This window comes from Rutilus rutilus, assembly GCF_951802725.1.
Source record: "Rutilus rutilus genome assembly, chromosome: 18".
In the NCBI taxonomy this organism is placed as follows: domain Eukaryota; kingdom Metazoa; phylum Chordata; class Actinopteri; order Cypriniformes; family Leuciscidae; genus Rutilus; species Rutilus rutilus.
Window position 1 is genome coordinate 3,107,569 of NC_140231.1, and position 23,823 is coordinate 3,131,391.

The 23,823-nt window shown below is 38.3% G+C and overlaps 1 protein-coding gene across 2 annotated transcripts in view; it reads left to right on the forward strand.

Moving 5' to 3' along the window:
* Positions 1–2,984: 2,984 nt before the first annotated feature.
* csf1rb (colony stimulating factor 1 receptor, b) overlaps positions 2,985–23,823 on the forward strand; it is a 43,636-nt gene continuing 22,797 nt past the window's right edge. For both annotated transcript variants that reach the window (XM_084386866.1, XM_084386865.1), the window contains exons 1-8: positions 2,985–3,139; positions 12,152–12,412; positions 14,995–15,279; positions 15,379–15,512; positions 17,386–17,545; positions 17,644–17,839; positions 22,628–22,749; positions 22,832–22,940. In XM_084386866.1, the coding sequence (XP_084242992.1) occupies positions 3,079–3,139; positions 12,152–12,412; positions 14,995–15,279; positions 15,379–15,512; positions 17,386–17,545; positions 17,644–17,839; positions 22,628–22,749; positions 22,832–22,940 (1,328 nt within the window). In that variant the 5' untranslated portion in view covers positions 2,985–3,078. The remainder of the gene's footprint in view (positions 3,140–12,151; positions 12,413–14,994; positions 15,280–15,378; positions 15,513–17,385; positions 17,546–17,643; positions 17,840–22,627; positions 22,750–22,831; positions 22,941–23,823) is intronic.

Sequence of the window (23,823 nt, forward strand, 5' to 3'; positions counted from 1 at the left end):
GGAGGTCTTCCCTTTACTCTCTATTGGCCCTGATACGTCTACGGAGGTCAATCCCCTTACTCTCTATTGGCCCAGATACGTCTACGGAGGTCTTCCTTTTAGTCTCTATTGGCCCTGATACGTCTACGGAGGTCTTCCCCTTACTTTCTATTGGCCCTGATACGTCTACGGAGGTCTTCCTTTTACTCTCTATTGGCCCAGATACATCTACGGAGGTCTTCCCTTTACTCTCTATTGGCCCTGATACGTCTACGGATGTTGTCCTGTTTCAGTCTGTCCTGTCATGACCACAGAGGTAAATCTGGAACTCCCTGCCTGTTTGGTCACGACCAGAGAGGAGGCCGTGATTGAAGACTCTGCTTGCCTTGCCACAGACATCACTCCTGAATGTCCTGCCTGCGCTGTTATGGCCACAGAGGCCATTACTGAACTCTCCGCCTGTTTCGTTTCGGCCCTAGAGGTCAACACCAACCTCTCTCTGCTCTGCTCAGGACCCACCCTATCTGAGGGTTGTCCCCCCCTAAAAATATTAAAAACCACGCTGTGAATTGTAAATAAAATATATGATATATACTTCAAATAATTGTGTAAGTATAAAACCAATACAAACGCAAACACTGCAAAAAAAAAAAAAAGCGTTTTATGTTTAGAAACAATCTGAGTCTCCTCTCCCCTGCCTCACAGTGCTTTGGTCCACTACCTGCTTTCCCAAAAGTTGCAAAGTGTTTTCCTGCGGAATTGGGCTACTTTTACACTGTTGCCACGGGTTGTTTTTCAAGTCTGTGGGTTTAAGTGACACCAATAACGCAATATTTATTAATTACCCCCTGGAATGTTATTTTTACTATGGGAACCACACCAAAAAACTGCTAGTTTTGAGTGGCAATTGGGTTTTGTTGTGAAAACCTGGCAACCCTTACCTCACACAAGTGTGTGTATGTTAGCGATTATAGCGTTATCTAGTCTGTTTGGTAGCTTGTTGAATAGTAAGTCTAATTTTAGGCAAATGTTAAGATCAGTGGGCTGCTGCAGTTGAATATCCAAGTAAGAGACGTCCTCTGTCCCAGACGAAACCTAAAATACTATGTGGCGGATGCAAAATAATTTAATAATTTTAATATGACCCCGTGGTGAACCAATTAACTTAACTCACATTGAAACAAATATCGCTTTGTGTTGTTTGCCACATATCCTTACAAGTACAATTTTGGCTGTATTATTTATGTCCCCTTCAAAAATTGCTCTTTTTGAAATTAGAAATTAGAAATTTTATGTTTATTACCCCCCCCCCCCCCCCCCATGAAATGTACGCCCATGGTGTCAGGCAATGGGCCACATAGTATAAGAGGGGGGCTATGTCACATCTGCCAGCTGTAGTGCCCATGATCGCCACCAGAGGGCACTACTTCCGTCTCCTTTGCTACCTCATCATAAACTCCATTTCGCAGTAGCCATTGCCTGACTCGTTATGTGTGATTATGTTCAGCTGTGTGTGATTATTTTGTTTAGCTCTGCATTTATGAGCCCTGTGTTTCCACTCATGTGCTGCAAAGTCTTGTTTGTGTTACATCTGCAATTCTGAGCCGTTCTGTCCTGGGGCATATACCGTGAAGCCAGTTTAGGTGGCTAGCCAGCTATGTTTCAGTTTAGTTTGCGCCAACCCTGGGTTTTAGGCACCATGAAAGTGGTTTGGCTTTTAGCAGTGTGGTTTAGCAGATTTCCCTTGTGTGGTAATATTGTTCCTTGTTATTATGTATGGTTTGCAAACATGGGAACTGCTGCTTACGTCTGTGTAGATGAGAGAAGGAAAGTGTATGCGCGCGTACATTATGGCCAAGCTTGCGCCCTTAAAATAGCATCTGAACACGTCACTGACTTTAGACGAGGTTTCTCCTGGTCAGTGGCGGAATTGTTTTCTGAAACTGCAAAATAGCACCAGGGAACGATTGCGCCGGAACACGCCTCCTCTTTTCGCTGCACCGTCCCCCGGGAGCACAAGTTCATTCCCTAATTTACCGACGTGCGTCTGTGGAGGGAAAAGTCCGCTGTGCTTTTAGTCGTCCTCTTTGATAGACAGCTATTTTCTTCTTGCTGTGTAAATTTGTTTAAATTCGTAATATTTTAATACTTTTATTTAATAAGTGAATCGCGCTGCTTCTATCGCGAGAAATGAATCTCAGTTTCACTCTTTCTCAGCATGTGATTGGCTGTTCGCTTCTGATGTCACACATAAACTCAGTATAAAGCCTTAGTTGACAGAGAAAGTTGATGATCAGCATCACGGTTCCAACAAAGCCTGGTTGGATTGGTTTGGTTTTGTCAACTCGACACTAATCCTGCAACCCTGAGTTTGTTCATCTACCGTCATGGTACAGGCCCCCGGTTCCCGGTTTCATGGTTTTGATCTTTTGCCTTCTTTGGATTCCCTAGTTTGCCTGTGCTTCTTGGTCCTTGTTTTATGTTTGGATTGTTAGCCCGTGTTTTTAACCCCGTGCCTGTTTATGGATTACAACTGTGGATTATCCCAAATAAAAGCTCTTCTAAAGATCTTCTAACTGTATATCAGAGCAGTACATGACAAATATGTGTTGATCAGTGATATTTGTTTCACCTGTAACTGGTCATAATGTTTTGTGCTCATCAGTGTATTAGTGACCAACATTTTTGACCTTATAGTAACAACTTAAAAGTTGTTAATTAATTTATAGTAACTTAAACTATAGCTCTTATTCTTTTATTCTTATTTCTTCTGCCATACAATACATAATGATATTACTTATTTATTTAATGACATAATAGTAAACACTCTTAAAATGTCAGTTCTGATTTAAAAAAATGCAACGTCTTATTGTCTAATGTCTAATTTAAAGGAAAATGCATCTTACATCTGATGCACAGAAAAAACTGATTTGTAAAAAAAGGCTAAGTTGCTTTTTCAGTGGACTCAAAGTTCAACAGTCTGGAGAGGAAGTTAAAATGCACGAGGCTTTAGTAAATTGTGTCATCACACCTAAGCCAGTTTTCCTGCAGTGTTTCAGACCAGCAGACCACAGTTTTTACCAACCTAAAGTGACAAAGATGAACCGGAGGATGCTCTCTATCACCCTCTTCATTGCTGTACTGCCTTGTATGGCTAAAGGTACGTCAATTCTTATCTCTATACTAACTTTATTGATAGATGTGTAAAATTAGACCTCCAGTCCTCTCCCCAATTTCGCTTTATGTCTTCTGCAAGAAATCAAATCTTAGCGATGGCATCAGCCTGACACATGCTGACGAAGGCTTCATTTACAAAAGGCATTAGCCTGCAGGGAATAAAACTGTTATCGTCCAGTTGTGAAAGGCAAAAAGAAATAAAGGATGTTTAACTTTGATTTTAAAATGCTTATTTGTTTGTTTGTTTGTTTGTTTGTTTACTTACTTCGGGCTAATTCTATTTCTGTATACTGGTAAAATGATTCTTCCAACAAATTTTTTTTTTAATACATTTTTGACATATACAATTTATAACATAAACATTTATAAAAAGCTATAATTTAAACTAATTTTGTTTGTTTTATTTCTCACTTTGTTTAAAAAAAAAAATCTTTAAAATGTAATTAATTTAATTAAAAAATGTTTTTAATTAATACAAAGATCCATAAACAAATAATGATAAAAAAAATTATGATTTGTAACCCTCATTCTGAGAGCAATTTAAGACATAATTTGGTAACACTTTATAATAAGTATACAGTTATAAAGTACTTACAAATCATAAACGTACTATTAGTTTATAGTTAACTCTTGTTGCATTGTCACTGTATTAAACACAAGTTTTATTGTTTAATTAGCTCATATTTAAAGAGTTAGATCATGTTTTTTTATGCTTTGTTAACAACTTATCAACTGTAAATATTCTCACTGTGGATTTTAGGAAAAATGAAAAATGTCATTAAGTGCTTTAAAACTACCTTTATTAGACATTAATTGCGTTCATATTCAGTGTTCCTTAGAATGTTTACAAATACATTAAGCACCCCTCCCCCCACACACACGCACGCACGCACACACACAAACACATACACGCGCGCGCGCGCACACACACCACACACACATACATTTTGGCACATGTGGTTCACTTGTTTACGAGACTCTCCACAGACATGATGATTTTTTAATTTGTCCATTTCCCGCGACCTAATCTAAAGTGAGAACTATTTACATTTAATAAGTTGTTAACAAAGCATAAAAACATTATCTAACTCTTTACACATGAGCTAATTAAACAATAATAATTTCGTTAATTACGGTGACCGTGCATGAAGAACTAACTAGTTGTATATAGCCTATATTAATATATTAACAATGTAGAGACTACAATATTTCAACTACAAACTAATAGTTTGCGACTGATTTGTAAGTACTTTATTACACTTTATAATAATGTTCCTTCATTAACGAATAACTACACAGGAACAAATAAGTAACACACTATTAACATTCTCAGATTAACAAATTAGTAAGTAATAGCGCTCAGTTGAATGTGTCAGTTCACCATTCGCTAATTATAATTAACATGAATAATGCATAATTTATCATAATAAAAGCTAATGGTAACCGCAAGTAATGACTCAAGTGTTACTAAATCTTTCTAAAGGAACTACTAATAATTTGTATTAGTATTGTAAAGTGAAAAGCTTGATAACTTCCTAATATCGACTGAAGTCATTGTAAGCTGTAAGATTTTGATTAGTAATTCCTTCGGGTGTATTTGGTAACACTTTTACTCATTACTCGTGTGTTTCCATGATCTTCACTTTAGATACTAATCCAAATAATTAGTAATTCCTTTCGAAAGATGTAGTAACACTTGAATTATTACTATCCAAAATCTTACAAAAATCTCAAAAGCTTACAATGACTTCAGTCAATATTAGAAAGTTATCACGCTTTTCACTTTAGATCCAAATTAGTAGTTCCTTTAGAAGGATGTAGTAACACTCGATCCATTACTAATGGGTTACCATTACCTTATATCATACATTATGCATTATTAATATTAATCATGAACTTGTATAGTAGTTCTTCTAGTCTTTAGTGAGGTATGAAAAATAGTTACTGATAGCGAATAGTGAACTACCACATTCAGCTGAGCGCTATTACTCACTAATCAGAGTTTCTCGTTAGTTAATCGTAGTGTTAATAGTGCGTTACTCATTTGTTCCTGTGTAGTTATTCATTAATGAAGGAAAAGTGTTACCCATAATTTTGACACTGTCTGTTGTCCAAAACAATTCTTGAAATATGCATTCAATAACAACAATCCTACAGTGCATTAGTTTAATGTTGCAGTGCATCATGTCAGCGGTGTGTGTGAACGCTGCGCACGGGAAACAGAATGTTTTTAAGACAGGTGTGTGATGTTTGTGGCTTTGATGGCCAGCTTTGTAACAGTCCTGTCTAGTCCTGTCCGACTCAAAGCAGAAGTGAAAGTGGGAATGGGAAACAGACCCCTGGGATGTGGCTGTGCAACGGGCCACCGGTGCAATGTGTTTCCTGAGGGACCCAATCAGAGGGGCTCTTCTACTGCGCTTCAGACGTTTCCCCGCTCGCGTACTGACATCTCAGGCCTTGCTCTCGTTTCCCCTTTCCGAAGTTAAAAATAAAGCTCGGGCCCCTTCTTCAAAAATGTGACAAGACCCTGTGTTGTTGCAAAAACTGCGATCCAAAGTCGTGTCTCGCAATTTCCGCTACTTCGCATTTCACGCCTTAAATTTTGCACAAACCACATTCTGACGTTTCACTTTTTCGTGATGTCCACCTCAGTTCAACAACAGCACTGGGTAATGTCGTTGATGCAGAATGACAATCAAGACTTGATGTTGAACTGTGTTTGCATGTGTAAAGGAACGCTTACTGTACATCTTAAGTTGCTTTACATTTTCTGAAAGAGATATAAGTCTCCAAAATATGAAAATCCTGTCATCATTTAATCGCCCTCATGTTGTTCTATAGGAAGGTCTTCTTTTTGTGGAGCAAAAAAGCTTTTAATCTTTTTTTTTTATTAAAGCTTTATTGCAGACATAGGTCCATAACACATCATACAGTACAAAAAGGAGATACAAAATATACATACAAATTCCATACATTTTTTATTATTATTATCTTGTTTTCCAGTAAAAATATCTAAACACCTTAAAACAAGACAAATATTCTTGAGAAGCAAAATTGTGAAAGATAATAAGACTTTGTTTTCCAGTATGGTAAAGTAGAGTCGGCATGAGACGGAAGTTGCTTTTTTTCCCTTATTGTGACGTATATCCAATTGAAACGGCTTTAGGGACGAGAACAAATGTAGGATGGGACCTGATTTTGTCCATCGGGAATTGATCGGATGGTTGTGGTTTTCTCATGTGTTTAAATTATGCACGGAATTGGAATATCACATCAAACATTTGTGAATAAAGCAGCGTTCCCAGACAGCAACATAGTGTCGGCCCAGATCCGGCCCACATCTGGCACATGTGGATTCAACACAGTCCGGATCTGGGCCGACACTATGTTGCTGTCTGGGTTTTCACCTCATGTGTTCAAGAGAACAAAATCGTCAAATCAGAAATTGAGGCGAAATATCCGCAATCGGCCAAAATCCGCCATCGTGGCTCTTTTTCCCTCCATCATAATCGAGTGTGTCTCAGAGCGTCAGACGAAACCCAGTAAACGCTGTCATGTTCTCTAGCGTTCGGATGCTGGTGTTCGGGAACACACTCGTGTGTGTGAGACGCTTCTGGAGGGAATTACACCAAATTATTCTGATCACACACTTCGACTCCGGAGTTTCAGAAACACCAAACCAACATTAGAGATGCTGCGACGCCATTGGTCCACTGGCTACTCCAGTTATCCAATCACAGCTTCCGCTGAGGCAAAGTCACGTGTGTTTTATGTTGCGCATCGAGGGATTTATTTAGTAAATGTGTTTCCATCGTAGTTTATGTGCATGTATTCTTATTGGTTAAAAAATACATTTGTGCACATTTTTAGTATTGATGCACATCTTGCCGTTTCCATCCAGCATTTTTTTTATGTGATATCCCCAAAATGCGCATAAAAACTGGTGGATGGAAACATAACTAGTGACAGGTTGTAAACGCATCATCGGGAAGAGAAGAAATGTCATTTTGAGAAAGATTATGAACTTTGCGTTGATTTTTCTCACCCCGTTGCCATTATTTTGTCTTGTTTTGAGAATAAAACTGCTTTATGCACAAAAAACTAAAAACATTTTTAAGGAGGTTTACATATTTTCCTGGAAAATGTTTTGCATTTTTAAGCATCTTTTTGCCTTCACTGGATTATTGAAATGCTCCTGCAGAGTGAAAGTTTAAAAGCAATCCATTAAGTCTTTCAGTTAATACGAGGTCATTAAACTGAGTGAGTTTAGTTGAGATGAAGTGTACCATGTCAAACCACCAAACAAATCATTTCATAAACTTCATTAATAGTCAAAACTACATTTATTCAGACTCCTTCAACATCTCTCACATTATCAGTTTATTCGCTATAGTTTAGAAAATGGTAATGAAATATGAGCAGAACTCAGTTGATATTTGACTGGTTTTGTCCGTCCTTCTGTTAGACTGTCTCACACATGAATTATGTTGAATATCTGTCAGCTGTTAAATTTAACTACACAATTAGATAATACCAGTTTAGCTCAACCAATCACCAAGCAATGCTTCATTGTGTTCAGTCTGTGTGTGAAAAGAGCATTAGCAATTAAAGACAAAACACTTCAGCAAAACATGATCAGCTCAAAGTGTCCGAATCATATTTGGTCCCTAATTTCTATAAATGTTACTGGTAGTCGCTGTAAGAATGTTTGGGTATAATATGTCACAATTTATTTTATTTTGCTCTCCTCACTTACAGAAATGAACTATAGTGTCCTGCACACACTAGTGAAAAAATATACAAAATGATATCTGGTATCTTGACTGTATGTGCAGGGTTCCTCAAATCCGGCCCGGCAGAGTTGAGCTCAAAGCCAGATCAAACTCACCGTATCTGTAATTTAATGTAATAATTAATGTAAAAAGTTACTGTTGTAACACTTTACAATAAGGTTCATTAGTTAACTACATTAATATTACATGAACATTAATAACTACATTAGTTAACATGAACTAAGAATGAACAATACTTCTACAGCATTTTTAATCTTTGTTAATGTTAATTTCAACATTTACTAATGCATTATTAAAATCTTGATAAACATTAGTCAATGCACTGTGAACCAACATGAACAATGAACAGCTGTATTATTATTAACTAACATTAACAAAGATGAACAAATACAGTAACAAATGTATTGCTCATTGTTAGTTTATGTTAGTTAATACATTATCTAATGTTAACTAATGAACCTTATTGTAAAGTGTTACCGTATTATGTTATCTGAACCACATTAATTATCCAAGTTGATTTGACAAAACAAACAACTTTTTGACTACAAATCATGAAAGTGTTTGTTTGCAGTGTAGTGACTCTGAAGTGTTTGTGTTTGTGATGAGGGTTTTTAGGGCAGTGGTGAGGAAACCTACATATAGGACACACTGCAAAAAAAAAAAACATTTTCATGATTTGTTGTCAAAACATTTTTTGTCTCGTTAAATCAACTTAGATCATTTATGTGGTTCAGATAACATAATATTTCGAGTTTCTGTTGATTAAACGAATCTTCTTCATTGCATTACTTACATTTTCTACCTTCAATGAGCTTAAAATTTTACTTTAAAATTTACTGTTTTAAGTTAAACCAACAATAACTTTTTACAGTACTTGTTCGTGGGGAAATTTTGCAGCTTACTATATGTGTGCTCCCTTTAGCAAATGAAGAACGGCAGCCCAACGGCAGGGTTTGTTCATATTCGACCCAAACTTGGGTTGAAACAACCCAGCATTTTTTAGAGCGTACTGAACCTGTAATGTAATGTGGAGTCCTTGCTTATCTTGCTCAGGTACCTGCAATTTAATGTAATAAAGAAATGCTGGGTTGTTTCAACCCAAATTTGGTTCAAATATGGACAAAACCAGCCGTTTGGTTACATTTTTAAATTAAAATTTTTAACCCAACGTTTGGGTTTGTCCATATATGACCCAAAGTTGGGTTGAAACAACCCTGCATTTTATAGAGTTCAGTAACTCTGGAGTCCTTGATGATCTTGCTCAGGTGTTTTTGATTAGGGTTTCAGGGCAGAGGGACAGTTTTGAAGAACACTGCCATTCTAAAAAATGCTGGGTTGTTTAAACCCAAATTTGGGTCAAATATAGACAAACCCCAAACGTTGGGTTAAAAATGTAATTAAAAAATGTAACCAAACGGCTGGTTTTGTCCATATTTGACCCAGATTTGGGCATTTTTAGAGTGTGACATATAATTCTATAACTTGTTTGTGGGGAAAATTTGCAGCTTACTGTATGTGTGCTCCCTTTAGCGAATGAAGAGCTAATCAACCCGACGGCAGGGTTTGTTCATATTTGACCCAAACTTGGGTTGAAACAACCCAGCATTTTTTAGAGTGTGTACTGAACCTGTAATGTAATGTGAAGTCTTGCTCAGGGACCTGTAATTTAATTTAATAATTCTACACTCTAAAAAATGCTGGGTTGTTTCGACCCAAATTTGGGTCAAATATGGATAAACCCTGTCGTTGGGTTAAATTTTTTAAATGACATTTTTTAACCCAACAGTTGGCTTTGTCCATATTTGACCCAAAGTTGGGCATTTTTAGAGTGTGACATATAATTCTATAACTTGTTTGTGGGGAAATTTTGCAGCTTACTGTATGTGTGCTCCCTTTAGCGAATGAAGAGCTAATCAGCCCGTATGATATGACAGTGAGTGATGTGGATGAGAGCTCGTCCCCGTCCCCGGCGCCCCCGGCGTCCCCGGCGTGCTGTGGCCTGGACGAGCTGAAGCTTTCTCTCGCTCAGCTCATTCAGGAGGAGCAGGAGAGCAGGGGCTGGCTGGGGGAGATGGTGAAGGGCCTGAATCAGCTGGTGCAGGAGAACAAGGAGGCGGCCAGCGTTCAGGTGGAGGTGCTGAAGGTCCTGCGGCTCGCGAGCGACCGGGGCGAACAGGAGATCACTCACCTGCAGAGCATGGCCCGTCTTCAGAGCCTCCTCGTGGAGAACCACCAGGCTCTCCTCGTGCAAACGTCCCGCATCGCCACCATGATGCAGGAGGCACTCAAGAGACAGAGCCAATAAACCGCATTTAAAGCATTTTGATGACATATTATACTTGTACTAACAAAAAGGCACGCTAAAACGTCACCGTAATCTAGCTAAAACGACCTGACATCCTAATCAATAAATGTAATGAAGTGCATATCATTTGGTTGGTATACAGCAGTCCACATTTGAAGTGGATCAAAACCTTTCGTCAAAGTTACACATGATTTTTGAACAATACCCGTTCTTGTCTTAGGAAAACTTTGATGAACTTTTTTGATCCACTTCAAATGTGGACTACTGTGAATCTAATCTTGTGTTTTTGTGTTACTCCAGCATAACATGTCACACTTGAACGTTTCTGGAATGATTTTGTTTTGTGTGTGTGTTATGGTTGATCTAACTTTATCTAACTTTACCTGTAACCTGTCGCATGTGTTACAGACTTAAATGGCATGAAATGACAATAAACAAGCTATTGATGATACCTTTGTTTGGCATCAGGAATCATTGAATAAATGAATCTCACTGTTTTACCAATGCACAGCATTTAACATATTTCTATGCATCATTTTTTTCACTTTTCTTGGGGTTCTCTGCTCTTTTTACTGTGTTAGCATCTCCTCATTGCATACCTGTTCAATATAGAGTTGATTTGAAGGTTTTAGTGTTTGTATTTAAAGCACTGTATGGCATTACCCCTACTTACATCTCAGATCTTTTTCATCCCATATTCTTCCCAGAGAATGTTCGGATCTGACTCTCAGCTCACTGTAAAAATAATAATAATAATAATAATAATTCAGACCTCTCCAACTCAAAAAGTGTCTTGACATTAACTCAATCAGAAATAATATGCTGAGTCAATGGAACAATTTGTTGGCCCAATTAAATATTATAAATTGTTGGTGCAATTTTATTTTTCACTGTCCCAAAAGAAAAAAAATGCATGAAAAACATAAATACATTAAGCAAAATACAGAGCACAGACAACAGGGTTGACATTTGATCACATCACTATATTAACAAATCAAGTCCAGCACAGGATATTTGGTGAAAATACCTTAAATAAGGAAAAACACTGAATACATTTAAGAAGTCTTCTGCACATTATGTCTTAATGCGGTGAAGAAAACTTTAATGACAAAGATCCCCTGTGTCACATATGGCCAGTGACAGGACAGAAGTTACGTAATTATATAAAGAGGACTTCTTAAAGTTATTGAGCAATGAAAAAATGAATGGATGAATAAGAAAATCACGGGCTTGACGTGTAGATATTAAAATAGGCTTACAATAATAAGCCCCGGAAGACTGCAATCTTACGGCACTGTGTTCAAAATCAGTTCATGGCACATCACACACACATCACACACACATCACACAAACATCACACAAAAACAGTATTTTACCCGATCATGAAACCAATGAATGCATGAAATCCCAATTCTACAAAATGTCTTTTAAACTTTGTGCCGGGTCCTAAAGAAACATTTTGGAGAATAATTTCTGTGCTTAATACTCACACTAAAGTCTTGAACCTTGTGATGAAGAATATCTGTATTCTCTTGAGAATGTTTGTTATCGATTCCAAAATATCAATTAAATATCACTTTACCTCTTTTCATTAGATCATCTCTATCTACATTTAAATCATCTCTTAAAATATATCAATTTTTTTTATGGCTTATGCGTAACTTCGTAGCACCTTTTATGTTTTATATTTCTCTGGTGATTTTTTGTATAATGTTTTTCTTTTAAATTATTAGTATTTAAATGAGTAATTTTACAATTTCTAATGAATTCTATTGTAGAGTGATGTGCCATTTTGCCTGTTGTGCAGCACTTTGGTCATGTTGCTCTTAAAGTGTATATAAACACACGTGACCTTGACCTTGACCTTGACCTTGACCTCTTCTGTGTGTCTGAGCAGAGTTCTCCGCTCCAGTGATAAAGCTGAACTCCTCTCCTCTGAATCAGTCTGAGATGGTCTGGTCAGCGAGCGAACCCTTGACTCTGATCTGTGAGGGACAGGAGGAGATCACATGGAGGACGAGAGTCGCCAAACTCCAGAAGCACGTCTCACGATCGGTCCTCTCGGTCCCAAACCCCACCGCAGAGCACACGGGAACATACCGCTGCGGTTACAAGAATCAAACACACCTGTACTCAGAGATACACATATATGTGAAAGGTATGTGCACTATAAAAATTAGCATGATTATCTAATATAAGCCAGTGTACAGTAATTATCGCAAAGTAAATGTTGCGTCTCTCTGAAGGGGTTTCATTTTTGATATTAACAGTTTACACCGACGATACACTTATTGTACAGGGACTAAACATTTATTTTAAATATATATAATAATATTTTATTCAAGATGGATTAAGCAGAAAGACAGCACAGAGTGATACAAGAAACATGAAATTACTGTTTGGTAAAACTTTACTTTAAGGTGATGTAGTTACACGGTACGACATGCGCTTACTACGGTAATAACAGCATTTTATGCATAAATACAAGTAACTAACAGTAAACCAGATCCTACCTTAACTCTATAGTATTTACATAGTTAATTAATATCACTCTGTATTTATTTGCGTAAGTACAATGTAACTACATCACATTAAAATTTGGGTTACACTTTATTTTAGTGTCATTGTTACAGTGTAATTATAAATTTAAGTACTGAGTACACTGTAAAAAAATATATATATATTGTTGGTTTAACTTAAAGTTAGTAACCTGCTGGTTGCCTTAAAATTTTAAGTTCATAAAAAAAATTTAAAAAAAGAGTACAATGAAGAGATTGGTTTAATCAACAGTTACTCAAAATATTATGTTATCTGAACCACATACATTTTCTAAGTGGATTTGACAAAAGAATAAATGTTGTGATAACAAATCATGTAAATATATTTTTTTACAGTGTATATGTACTTACTATAGGGATTGGTTTAAGGTTAGTTGCATGTAATTAAGCATAATTTACTGTTATTATATGGTAAGCACATGTAACATATGAAGAGTTCAGATGCAAAAGCCTCTAAGTGCCATCTGAAATTTTCTTCAAGAATGATAATTTTTATCAAGCTCGTATATTTAAGTTCAATAATTTCACTTAAATGGCAATGCAAATTACCTATTACTTGTAATTTAAGTGAAATTACTTAACTTACATAAACAAGCTTGATAAAAATGATCATTCTAGAAGAAAATTTCAGATGGCACTTAGAGGGTTTTGCATCTGAACTCTTCATATGTAACAAGGACACTGTAAAATAAAGTGTTACCATAAAGTGTAACCAATTGTTTGCCTGAGACAAACAGTCAGTTGTGCAGTTAAGAGTCAAAATGATTTTAACTTAGTATATGGTGCCACTGACCAATCAGAATCATGCAGGGCAATAACCACATTTATTAACAGTATTCACACACTAAGCTCTAGGAACTTAGCCTGGCAAGCCAGACACACATCAAGATGTTGGGTCTGGGAACACACCATTGGCAGGGCTCAATCCGAGGGGCGGGATCAACGGCTGTCTTTCAGATTCCCTCTGCACGCAATAGGACAGCGCTACAACCAACCAGAGCGTTTTCCCACCAGCGGAGCTAGTTGAGAGATTAAACTTTGCCCTATCCGGTCGGCAAAACTCCGAACACATCTTCCTTTTTAAAGAATGACTTTAGTGCCGTTCTTTGTTCTTTTCTCAAAGAAAAGCTTAACTCCAAGTCCTCCAGAGTCGCAACCAAAGCCGATTGGAAAGACTGTTCGCCAGCAGCTCTTCTTTGTTTTCAAGTAGCAGGAACCGTCACAACTCTGTCGTCATTATGTTAAGCCCGCCCACCGACTCTATACACGATGTGATTGGCCTCACTAGAGTTTGGTTTTACTAGAGCTCGAAAGCCAACGGAGAGTTGCTAGACGCTAGGGTGCGTCTAGATTTCTAGGCTAGTAGGAACTGTGACTTTAAGAACAAAATTGGGTTAAACTATTTGGTAACACTTTATTTTACAGTGTCCTTGTTACATATGTTACATGTAGTTACCATAGTAATAACAGTAAATTATGCATAATTACATGCAACTAACCCTCAACCAGATTGTTAGTTGCTTAATATTACTCTGTATTTAAATGTATAATTACACTGTAACAATGACACCTTAACATATAGTGTAACCAACTATTTTAAGGAGTCATTGTTACACTGTAACTATACATTTATGTAATAAGTAATATTACGTAACTACATCTACTTACTCTAGGGTTAGGGTAGGATTATGATTTGGTTGAAGGGTTAGTTGCATGTAATTATGCATAATTTACTGTTATTACTATGGTAACTACATGTAACATGTAGGACTATAAAATAAAGTGGGTTACATTCTATTTTAAGATGTCTTTGTTACAGTGTAAGTATGCATTTAAGTACTGAGTAATAATAATTAACTGCATCTAGCCAAATTACTACAGAGTTAGAGTTAGGATTGGGGATTGTTTTAGGGTTCGTTGCATGTAATTATGCCTAATTTATAGTTGTTACTACAGAAACTACATGTAACATGTGTAATAAGGATACTGTAAAATAAAGTGTTACCCAAAATCGACTTTAATCAGAAATGCTATTTTAACTCGTTTGGCATTTAATGAATCAAAACGTGCATTAAAGCATCTGCAATTAATAAATACACAAAATTGTGGGAATGAACAAAAAAACAAGGTTATGATAATGTGTGTAAAGGGCTGAAATGTGTGTCTTTTTTTACTGTAATAGATTCTGTCAAAGCCTTTACTACATCTCACTACCCAGTGATAGTGGAAAAAGAGGGCTCAAACCACTGGCTGGACTGCTTGGTGACGGACCCAGCGAGTACTGAGTTGTCCCTCAAGATGGGGAACGGTTTAGACGTCCCGTCCCAGATGAATTATACTGCGGATCCCAAACGTGGCATACTGATACGAAACCTTCAGCCTAGCTACGAGGGACATTATGTGTGCACTGCGAAGATTAATGGAGTCCAAATGAAGTCTGATGACTTCCAAATCACTGTCCTAGAAAGTGAGTTGTGTGAGTCTTTTATGCTGTTTTGTCAAATGTCATTGACGAAAGATATGGCAAGAATCGTTTGTTATTGCGCTACCCATGTGTTTTCTGCAGAAGCACAAGAGCCGCCGCCGCTGTCACTTCCAGACGATCAGTATGTGCGGATCGTCGGTGAAACGCTGCAAATCCCTTGTTACCTCAAAAACCAAGATCATTCGTTCAACATCACCTGGAGCTCATCAGAAAAGGTGAAGTGTTCCCAGAATTCAATCTCATTACAAACAGAAAAAAAAAAAAAAAAAAAATTATTGGTAAGGAACTGAATCAATCAGACAATCCTGGTCTTGAATGTTTGGTCTTGAAACCTTATGAAAACATGGCATTGGTTTTAATTTCATTACACAGTGTCTTGGTCTAGACTCTCAGCTTGTGATCACAGACAAGACTGCTGTCTGTTTTGAAATTCTAGTAAAGATATTACAAACTTCCATATGTTTATTAATAATCAAATGTCCCAAAGCACCACTGAGCTACTCTCACCGTTTATTAATGCAGAAATGCATATCAAGAGTAGAGGAATTCCAGGTAACACTTTACTTAAAGGGTTAATTCACCCCAAAATTAAAATTCTGTCATTATTACTCACCTTCATGTCCTTTCAAACCCGTAAAACCTTTGTTCATCTTTGTAACACAAATGAAGATCTTTTCGATCAAATCTGTGCTATTTCTGTCCCTCCATTGACAGGCTACGCAACTACCACTTTCAAGGCCCAGAAAGGTAGTAAAGACATCATTAAAGTAATCCATGCAGTGTATTAACCTCAATTTTATGAAGCGATGCGAGTGCTTTGTTTGCTCAAAAAACATAATTTATAACTTTATTTATATAAAGTTGTGTTTTTATTCTGTCATTGTTGGTGTCCTCTTTGGATGCCATCATATTTCAGTTCTCTTGTATTATTTTCGGATTTATCACACAATAAACATAATAATTGCATCTCTTATGGAGCAGCTGTCACATATTGCATATCCGTTTATTATTTAAACAAGCGTTTTTTTGTGTGTGTGAGAAAAGTGAGAAAACATTTGCAAAAAAATATGTTAGAGCACAGTTCAGTTCAGACATAATATGTCAGTCATATCTTCACCATCTATTCTACTGCCAGGGGACAAATCTTGCTCAGATCTTTTATGATGCAAATCACACCCAAACTAAAAAAAATTATGAAGCAATCTATAATTTACACTATTATAACTCCGTTGGAGTCGAGACCAAACTCATTCAAGTTCCAGACCCCCCGAGGCCCAGATCTAGACCAAGACATAATCACAAGATCCAGAAGGATTACAAAATATTACCAAAAGAAAATCACAGAAACGAATGGTTGATGCAATCTACAGCCCTAACAGGGACAAGTAACAGTTATGGATGTTTTCGGTCATAATTTATACTAGGTCTACATTTTCAAAAGAAAAATAATAATTGTTGGGTACAATGTACTTACTGTTTTCATGTTGAATTGACAGTTGTTGTATTGCACTGAGACCGGTTTCATGGTATGGTTATGTTTAAGGGTGGGTTAAGGGTAAGGGAAGGTCAACAGTGTAATTATAGATGTAATTAAAGAAATTAATTACAGCTGTAATTACATTCAGGTATTTTGGTTACACTTTATTTAGTTACACTTTATTTTAAGGTGTCATTGTTACTGTGTAATTACATATTTAAGTACTGAGTAATATTAATGAACAACATGTAATTACTACAGGGTTAGGGTAGGATTAGGGTTTGGTTGAGGGTTAGTTGCATGTAATTATACGTAAATTAATGTTATTGCTATGGTAAGTATATGTAACATATAAAATAAAGTGTTATTGGCATTTTTTTTTACTTAAGTACAATGTAAAAACATCTACATACACAATAAGTGTATTGTATGAAAAGAAGAATCTAAATGTTTGTTTATAATAAAGACACTTTTTGGGACCTGATTTCAATTCAAAGCCAGGCTATTCAGTTCCTCTAAATCCATTTCAGTTCCTGATTGTTGTAAGATTGTTTTGAATGCTTACTGCACAGTTTGGTAAAAAAAAAAAAATCAATATTTGTTCAACTTAGGCACTGAATCATGAAACAAAGAAAGACAAAAGGTGTGACATTTGCTTCACTTCCCTTTTGACTATTCATCAAGTCAACATGTCTGACACAGGGAATTTAACCTGCACCGGGCAGAACAAAGCTGGAAAGAGCAGCGTTACAGCGGTTCTTACAGTTGTAGGTAGGTTTCTTTATACCAGAAAGTGATACTCAAAAGTTTGTTTGTAAGATTTGTCTGTGAAATTGTGTTTAAGTCGTGGTCTTGCTGTTTTCTTTCAGATAAACCTTACATTAAACTTACTCCCATCCTCTCCTCTGAACACAAGGTGAATAGAACGGATATTGAGGTGATGCAAGGGGATGTTGTTAAACTTAGTGTGCAAATTGAAGCATATCCAGAAGTTAAATGGACACGTTGGAAAACTCCTGAATCGAATCACACCCACGAGGAAACATTTCTCAGCATACATAAAAGGTTGAACAGACTTTTAGGTTATTTGTTTTTGTGCTTAGAATTATAAGGTGATCTGAGACCAGATCAGTTCTAGATAATGGGCCTTTTAAAGGGTTCGTTCACCCAAAAATGAATTAATTCTGTCATTAATTACTCACACTCATGTCGTTCCAAACCTGTAAGACTTTCGTTCATCTTCGGAACACAAATGAAGATCTTTTTGATGAAATCTTAGCGCTTTCTGTTCCTCTATTGACAGTCCAGAAACTAACAGTTTGACGCTTTAAAAAGTCCATAAAGAGATCGTAAAACTAATCCATATAAATAGAGCGGTGTAGTAAACATTTTCTAACGAGACTTGATCGCTTTACTTGATGAAAAAATTTAATTTAGGCTTTTTATTTCATATATTCACATTGATTAGCGAACATAAACATAAACTCAACCAAACCAGCTTGACACGCTATAGATCAAACCTCTTACCTCAAAGCTCAAACGTGATGCGTAACACGAGAATGAACCTCATTGGTTCTTGCTGAAGCTCAAACGTGCTGCGTAACACGAGAATGAACCTCATTGGTTCTTGCTGAAGCTCAAACGTGCTGCGTAACACGAGAATGAACCTCATTGGTTCTTGCTGAAGCTCAAACGTGCTGCGTAACACGAGAATGAACCTCATTGGTTCTTGCTGAAGCTCAAACGTGCTGCGTAACACGAGAATGAATCTCATTGGTTCTTGCTGAAGCTCAAACGTGTTGCGTAACATGAGAATGAATCTCATTGGTTCTTGCTGAAGCTCAAACGTGCTGCGTAACATGAGAATGAACCTCATTGGTTCTTGTTGAAGCTCAAATGTGCTGCGTAACACGAGAATGAATCTCATTGGTTCTTGCTGAAGCTCAAACGTGCTGCGTAACACGAGAATGAATCTCATTGGTTCTTGCTGAAGCTCAAACGTGCTGCGTAACACGAGAATGAATCTCATTGGTTCTTGCTGAAGCTCAAACGTGCTGCGTAACACGAGAATGAATCTCATTGGTTCTTGCTGAAGCTCAAACGTGTTGCGTAACACGAGAATGAATCTCATTGGTTCTTGCTGAAGCTCAAACGTGTTGCGTAACATGAGAATGAATCTCATTGGTTCTTGCTTAAGCTCAAATGTGTTGCGTAACACGAGAATGAATCTCACTGGTTCTTGCTGAAGCTCAAACGTGATGCGTAACACGAGAATGAATCTCATTGGTTCTTGCTGAAGCTCAAACGTGTTGCGTAACACGAGAATGAATCTCATTGGTTCTTGCTTAAGCTCAAATGTGTTGCGTAACACGAGAATGAATCTCACTGGTTCTTGCTGAAGCTCAAACGTGCTGCGTAACACGAGAATGAACCTCATTGGTTCTTGCTGAAGCTCAAACGTGCTGCGTAACACGAGAATGAATCTCATTGGTTCTTGCTGAAGCTCAAACGTGCTGCGTAACACGAGAATGAACCTCATTGGTTCTTGCTGAAGCTCAAACGTGCTGCGTAACACGAGAATGAACCTCATTGGTTCTTGCAGAAGCTCAAACGTGCTGCGTAACACTAGAATGAATCTCATTGGTTCTTGCTGAAGCTCAAACGTGCTGCGTAACACTAGAATGAATCTCATTGGTTCTTGCTGAAGCTCAAACGTGCTGCGTAACACGAGAATGAACCTCATTGGTTCTTGCTGAAGCTCAAACGTGCTGCGTAACACGAGAATGAACCTCATTGGTTCTTGCAGAAGCTCAAACGTGCTGCGTAACACGAGAATGAACCTTATTGGTTCTTGCCGAAGCTCAAACGTGCTGCGTAACACGAGAATGAACCTCATTGGTTCTTGCTGAAGCTCAAACGTGCTGCGTAACACGAGAATGAACCTCATTGGTTCTTGCAGAAGCTCAAACGTGCTGCGTAACACGAGAATGAACCTCATTGGTTCTTGCAGAAGCTCAAACGTGCTGCGTAACACGAGAATGAACCTCATTGGTTCTTGCCGAAGCTCAAACGTGCTGCGTAACACGAGAATGAACCTTATTGGTTCTTGCCGAAGCTCAAACGTGCTGCGTAACACGAGAATGAACCTCATTGGTTCTTGCAGAAGCTCAAACGTGCTGCGTAACACGAGAATGAACCTCATTGGTTCTTGCTGAAGCTCAAACGTGCTGCGTAACACGAGAATGAACCTCATTGGTTCTTGCAGAAGCTCAAACGTGCTGCGTAACACGAGAATGAACCTCATTGGTTCTTGCTGAAGCTCAAACGTGCTGCGTAACACGAGAATGAACCTTATTGGTTCTTGCTGAAGCTCAAACGTGCTGCGTAACACGAGAATGAACCTCATTGGTTCTTGCAGAAGCTCAAACGTGCTGCGTAACACGAGAATGAACCTCATTGGTTCTTGCTGAAGCTCAAACGTGCTGCGTAACACGAGAATGAACCTCATTGGTTCTTGCAGAAGCTCAAACGTGCTGCGTAACACGAGAATGAACCTCATTGGTTCTTGCTGAAGCTCAAACGTGCTGCGTAACACGAGAATGAACCTTATTGGTTCTTGCCGAAGCTCAAACGTGCTGCGTAACACGAGAATGAACCTCATTGGTTCTTGCCGAAGCTCAAACGTGCTGCGTAACACTAGAATGAATCTCATTGGTTCTTGCTGAAGCTCAAACGTGCTGCGTAACACGAGAATGAACCTCATTGGTTCTTGCTGAAGCTCAAACGTGCTGCGTAACACGAGAATGAACCTCATTGGTTCTTGCAGAAGCTCAAACGTGCTGCGTAACACGAGAATGAACCTCATTGGTTCTTGCAGAAGCTCAAACGTGCTGCGTAACACGAGAATGAACCTCATTGGTTCTTGCTGAAGCTCAAACGTGCTGCGTAACACGAGAATGAACCTCATTGGTTCTTGCAGAAGCTCAAACGTGCTGCGTAACACGAGAATGAACCTCATTGGTTCTTGCTGAAGCTCAAACGTGCTGCGTAACACGAGAATGAACCTTATTGGTTCTTGCCGAAGCTCAAACGTGCTGCGTAACACGAGAATGAACCTCATTGGTTCTTGCCGAAGCTCAAACGTGCTGCGTAACACTAGAATGAATCTCATTGGTTCTTGCTGAAGCTCAAACGTGCTGCGTAACACGAGAATGAACCTCATTGGTTCTTGCTGAAGCTCAAACGTGCTGCGTAACACGAGAATGAACCTCATTGGTTCTTGCAGAAGCTCAAACGTGCTGCGTAACACGAGAATGAACCTCATTGGTTCTTGCCGAAGCTCAAACGTGCTGCGTAACACTAGAATGAATCTCATTGGTTCTTGCTGAAGCTCAAACGTGCTGCGTAACACGAGAATGAACCTCATTGGTTCTTGCTGAAGCTCAAACGTGCTGCGTAACACGAGAATGAACCTCATTGGTTCTTGCAGAAGCTCAAACGTGCTGCGTAACACGAGAATGAACCTTATTGGTTCTTGCCGAAGCTCAAACGTGCTGCGTAACACGAGAATGAACCTCATTGGTTCTTGCAGAAGCTCAAACGTGCTGCGTAACACGAGAATGAACCTCATTGGTTCTTGCTGAAGCTCAAACGTGCTGCGTAACACGAGAATGAACCTCATTGGTTCTTGCTGAAGCTCAAACGTGCTGCGTAACACGAGAATGAACCTCATTGGTTCTTGCAGAAGCTCAAACGTGCTGCGTAACACGAGAATGAACCTCATTGGTTCTTGCTGAAGCTCAAACGTGCTGCGTAACACGAGAATGAACCTTATTGGTTCTTGCCGAAGCTCAAACGTGCTGCGTAACACGAGAATGAACCTCATTGGTTCTTGCTGAAGCTCAAACGTGCTGCGTAACACGAGAATGAACCTCATTGGTTCTTGCTGAAGCTCAAACGTGCTGCGTAACACGAGAATTAACCTCATTGGTTCTTGCTGAAGCTCAAACATGATGCGTAACACGAGAATGAACCTCATTGGTTCTCACACGTCAAGCGAACATGCTTGATCTTCCGTTCACCACAATTGATGTGTGAGCTGATGAATGTTTATATGTGAATAAAAGCCTAAATTCAATCTGTTCATAACATAACGCAATCGTGTCTCTTCAGAAAATTTGGACTAAACCACTCGATACATTCATTTTTCGATCTCTTTATAAACTTTTTGAAGCGTCAAACTGGCAGTTGCGTAGCTGTTAATGGAGATTTCATCAAAAAGATCTTCATTTGTGTTCCAAAGATCAACGAAAGTCTTACAGGTTTGGATCGACATGAGGGTGAGTAATTAATGACAGAATTAATTCCTTTTTTTGGTGAACGAACACTTTAAGGTTCACGGATCAGCTAAATGAACGGTAGAGTGCTGTGTAGATGAAAATGGAAATAACGATACATGTCCTTGTTTCCCAATATTGTTCACATGTGTTATTATGATTTTCCTTGAGTTTACTAATTCACTTATTTATTAATTAATTCATTTTATGCCTTTATTATTTTTGAAAATAGAAATGATTTTACAATTAACCCGCTGGTGACTGCATAAGACTCTGTCCTTATGATGCTCTTAGTAGTGTAAGGTTACCCTAGAGTCTACGGCCATTTTCAAGTACTACTTAAGTTACAATGGCTTTGGAAATGGTAGAAAAACTAAGATTAATCATAAGACAATTCTGTTATCTACTTAGGCCTATATTGCTTCCGGGAAACAAGACCCAGATACATCAACCCGTTTAACAAGAACAAGCTCTGTTTTGTTAGGTGACACTGACCTTGTGTGTTTATATTCGACAGCAACAGCAATTTGTCCACAATCCTGCTGAGAAAAGTTGGAGTACAACAATATGGTCACTACATCTTCACTGCCAGAAGTGCCAGTGTCAATGCCTCAATTGTTTTTACAGTTCATGTTTACCGTAAGTCTTAATAAAAAACAAAAGATTACATAAATTAATGAAACCATAGCTTCATCTTTTTTTTGTCTTTCCAAACATACAGAGAAACCTAATGCTGAAATTAAGTGGGAAAATGGAATTGCCACTTGTGAGGCGATTGGTTATCCTATACCCAGGATTCAGTGGTTCCAGTGTGAAGATGCCAGTGCTATGTATGTCCTATTTTTGGATATCAGATATATTTGTTTTATAAGATAGTGGGCCCTATCTTGCACCCAGTGCAATTGACTTCGTACAGCGACGCATGTATCATTCCTATTTTGCACCCGCGCACAGCGGACTTTTCCCTCCACAGACGCACGTCGGTAAATTAGGGAATGAACTTGCGCTCCCGGGGGCGGTTCAGCGAAAAGAGGAGGCGTGTTCCGGCGCAAACGTTCCCTGGTGCTATTTTGCAGTTTCAGAAAACAATTCCGTGACGTGTTGCGCATGTTATTCAGATGCTATTATAAGGGCGCATGCTTGGCCATAATGTAGCGTGTGCACAACGCACATACACTTTGATTCTCTCATCTACACACAGACGCAGCAGTTCTCAATTTTGCAAATCATACATTATTACAAGGAAAAATATTAACACACGAGGGAAATCATTGTTGTGTCCATGAAGATGTGAAAAAATAGGCATAAATCTAGCTTACACATTTACCCAAATTATTATACGCCTGTTTAACCGAAGCTGATTTGGGTGTGTTTCTCCATCCCCATACAATGTCACTTCTCTGTGTTTTACGGCCCTGACGAGAACGTCGGTCTCCTCGGCTGTGAATCGATCCTGGCAAATCCACTGTTATAATAGCAATCCGCCGTGGAACAAGCATGCCTGCTCTTAAAGGGAATGTGAGATGTCGCTCTGATTGGTTTATTTCACGTTACGGCCAAACCACACCTATGAATAATGAAGCTACTTCAGACCAACCCATTTTAGATTTGCGTCGCCAAGACCCGCACACAAAGTTACTTGCGTTTTGCGCTTGATACTTGCGTTTCAGATCGTTCAAATAGGGCCCAGTATGTTTTACAAGAAATGTGTGA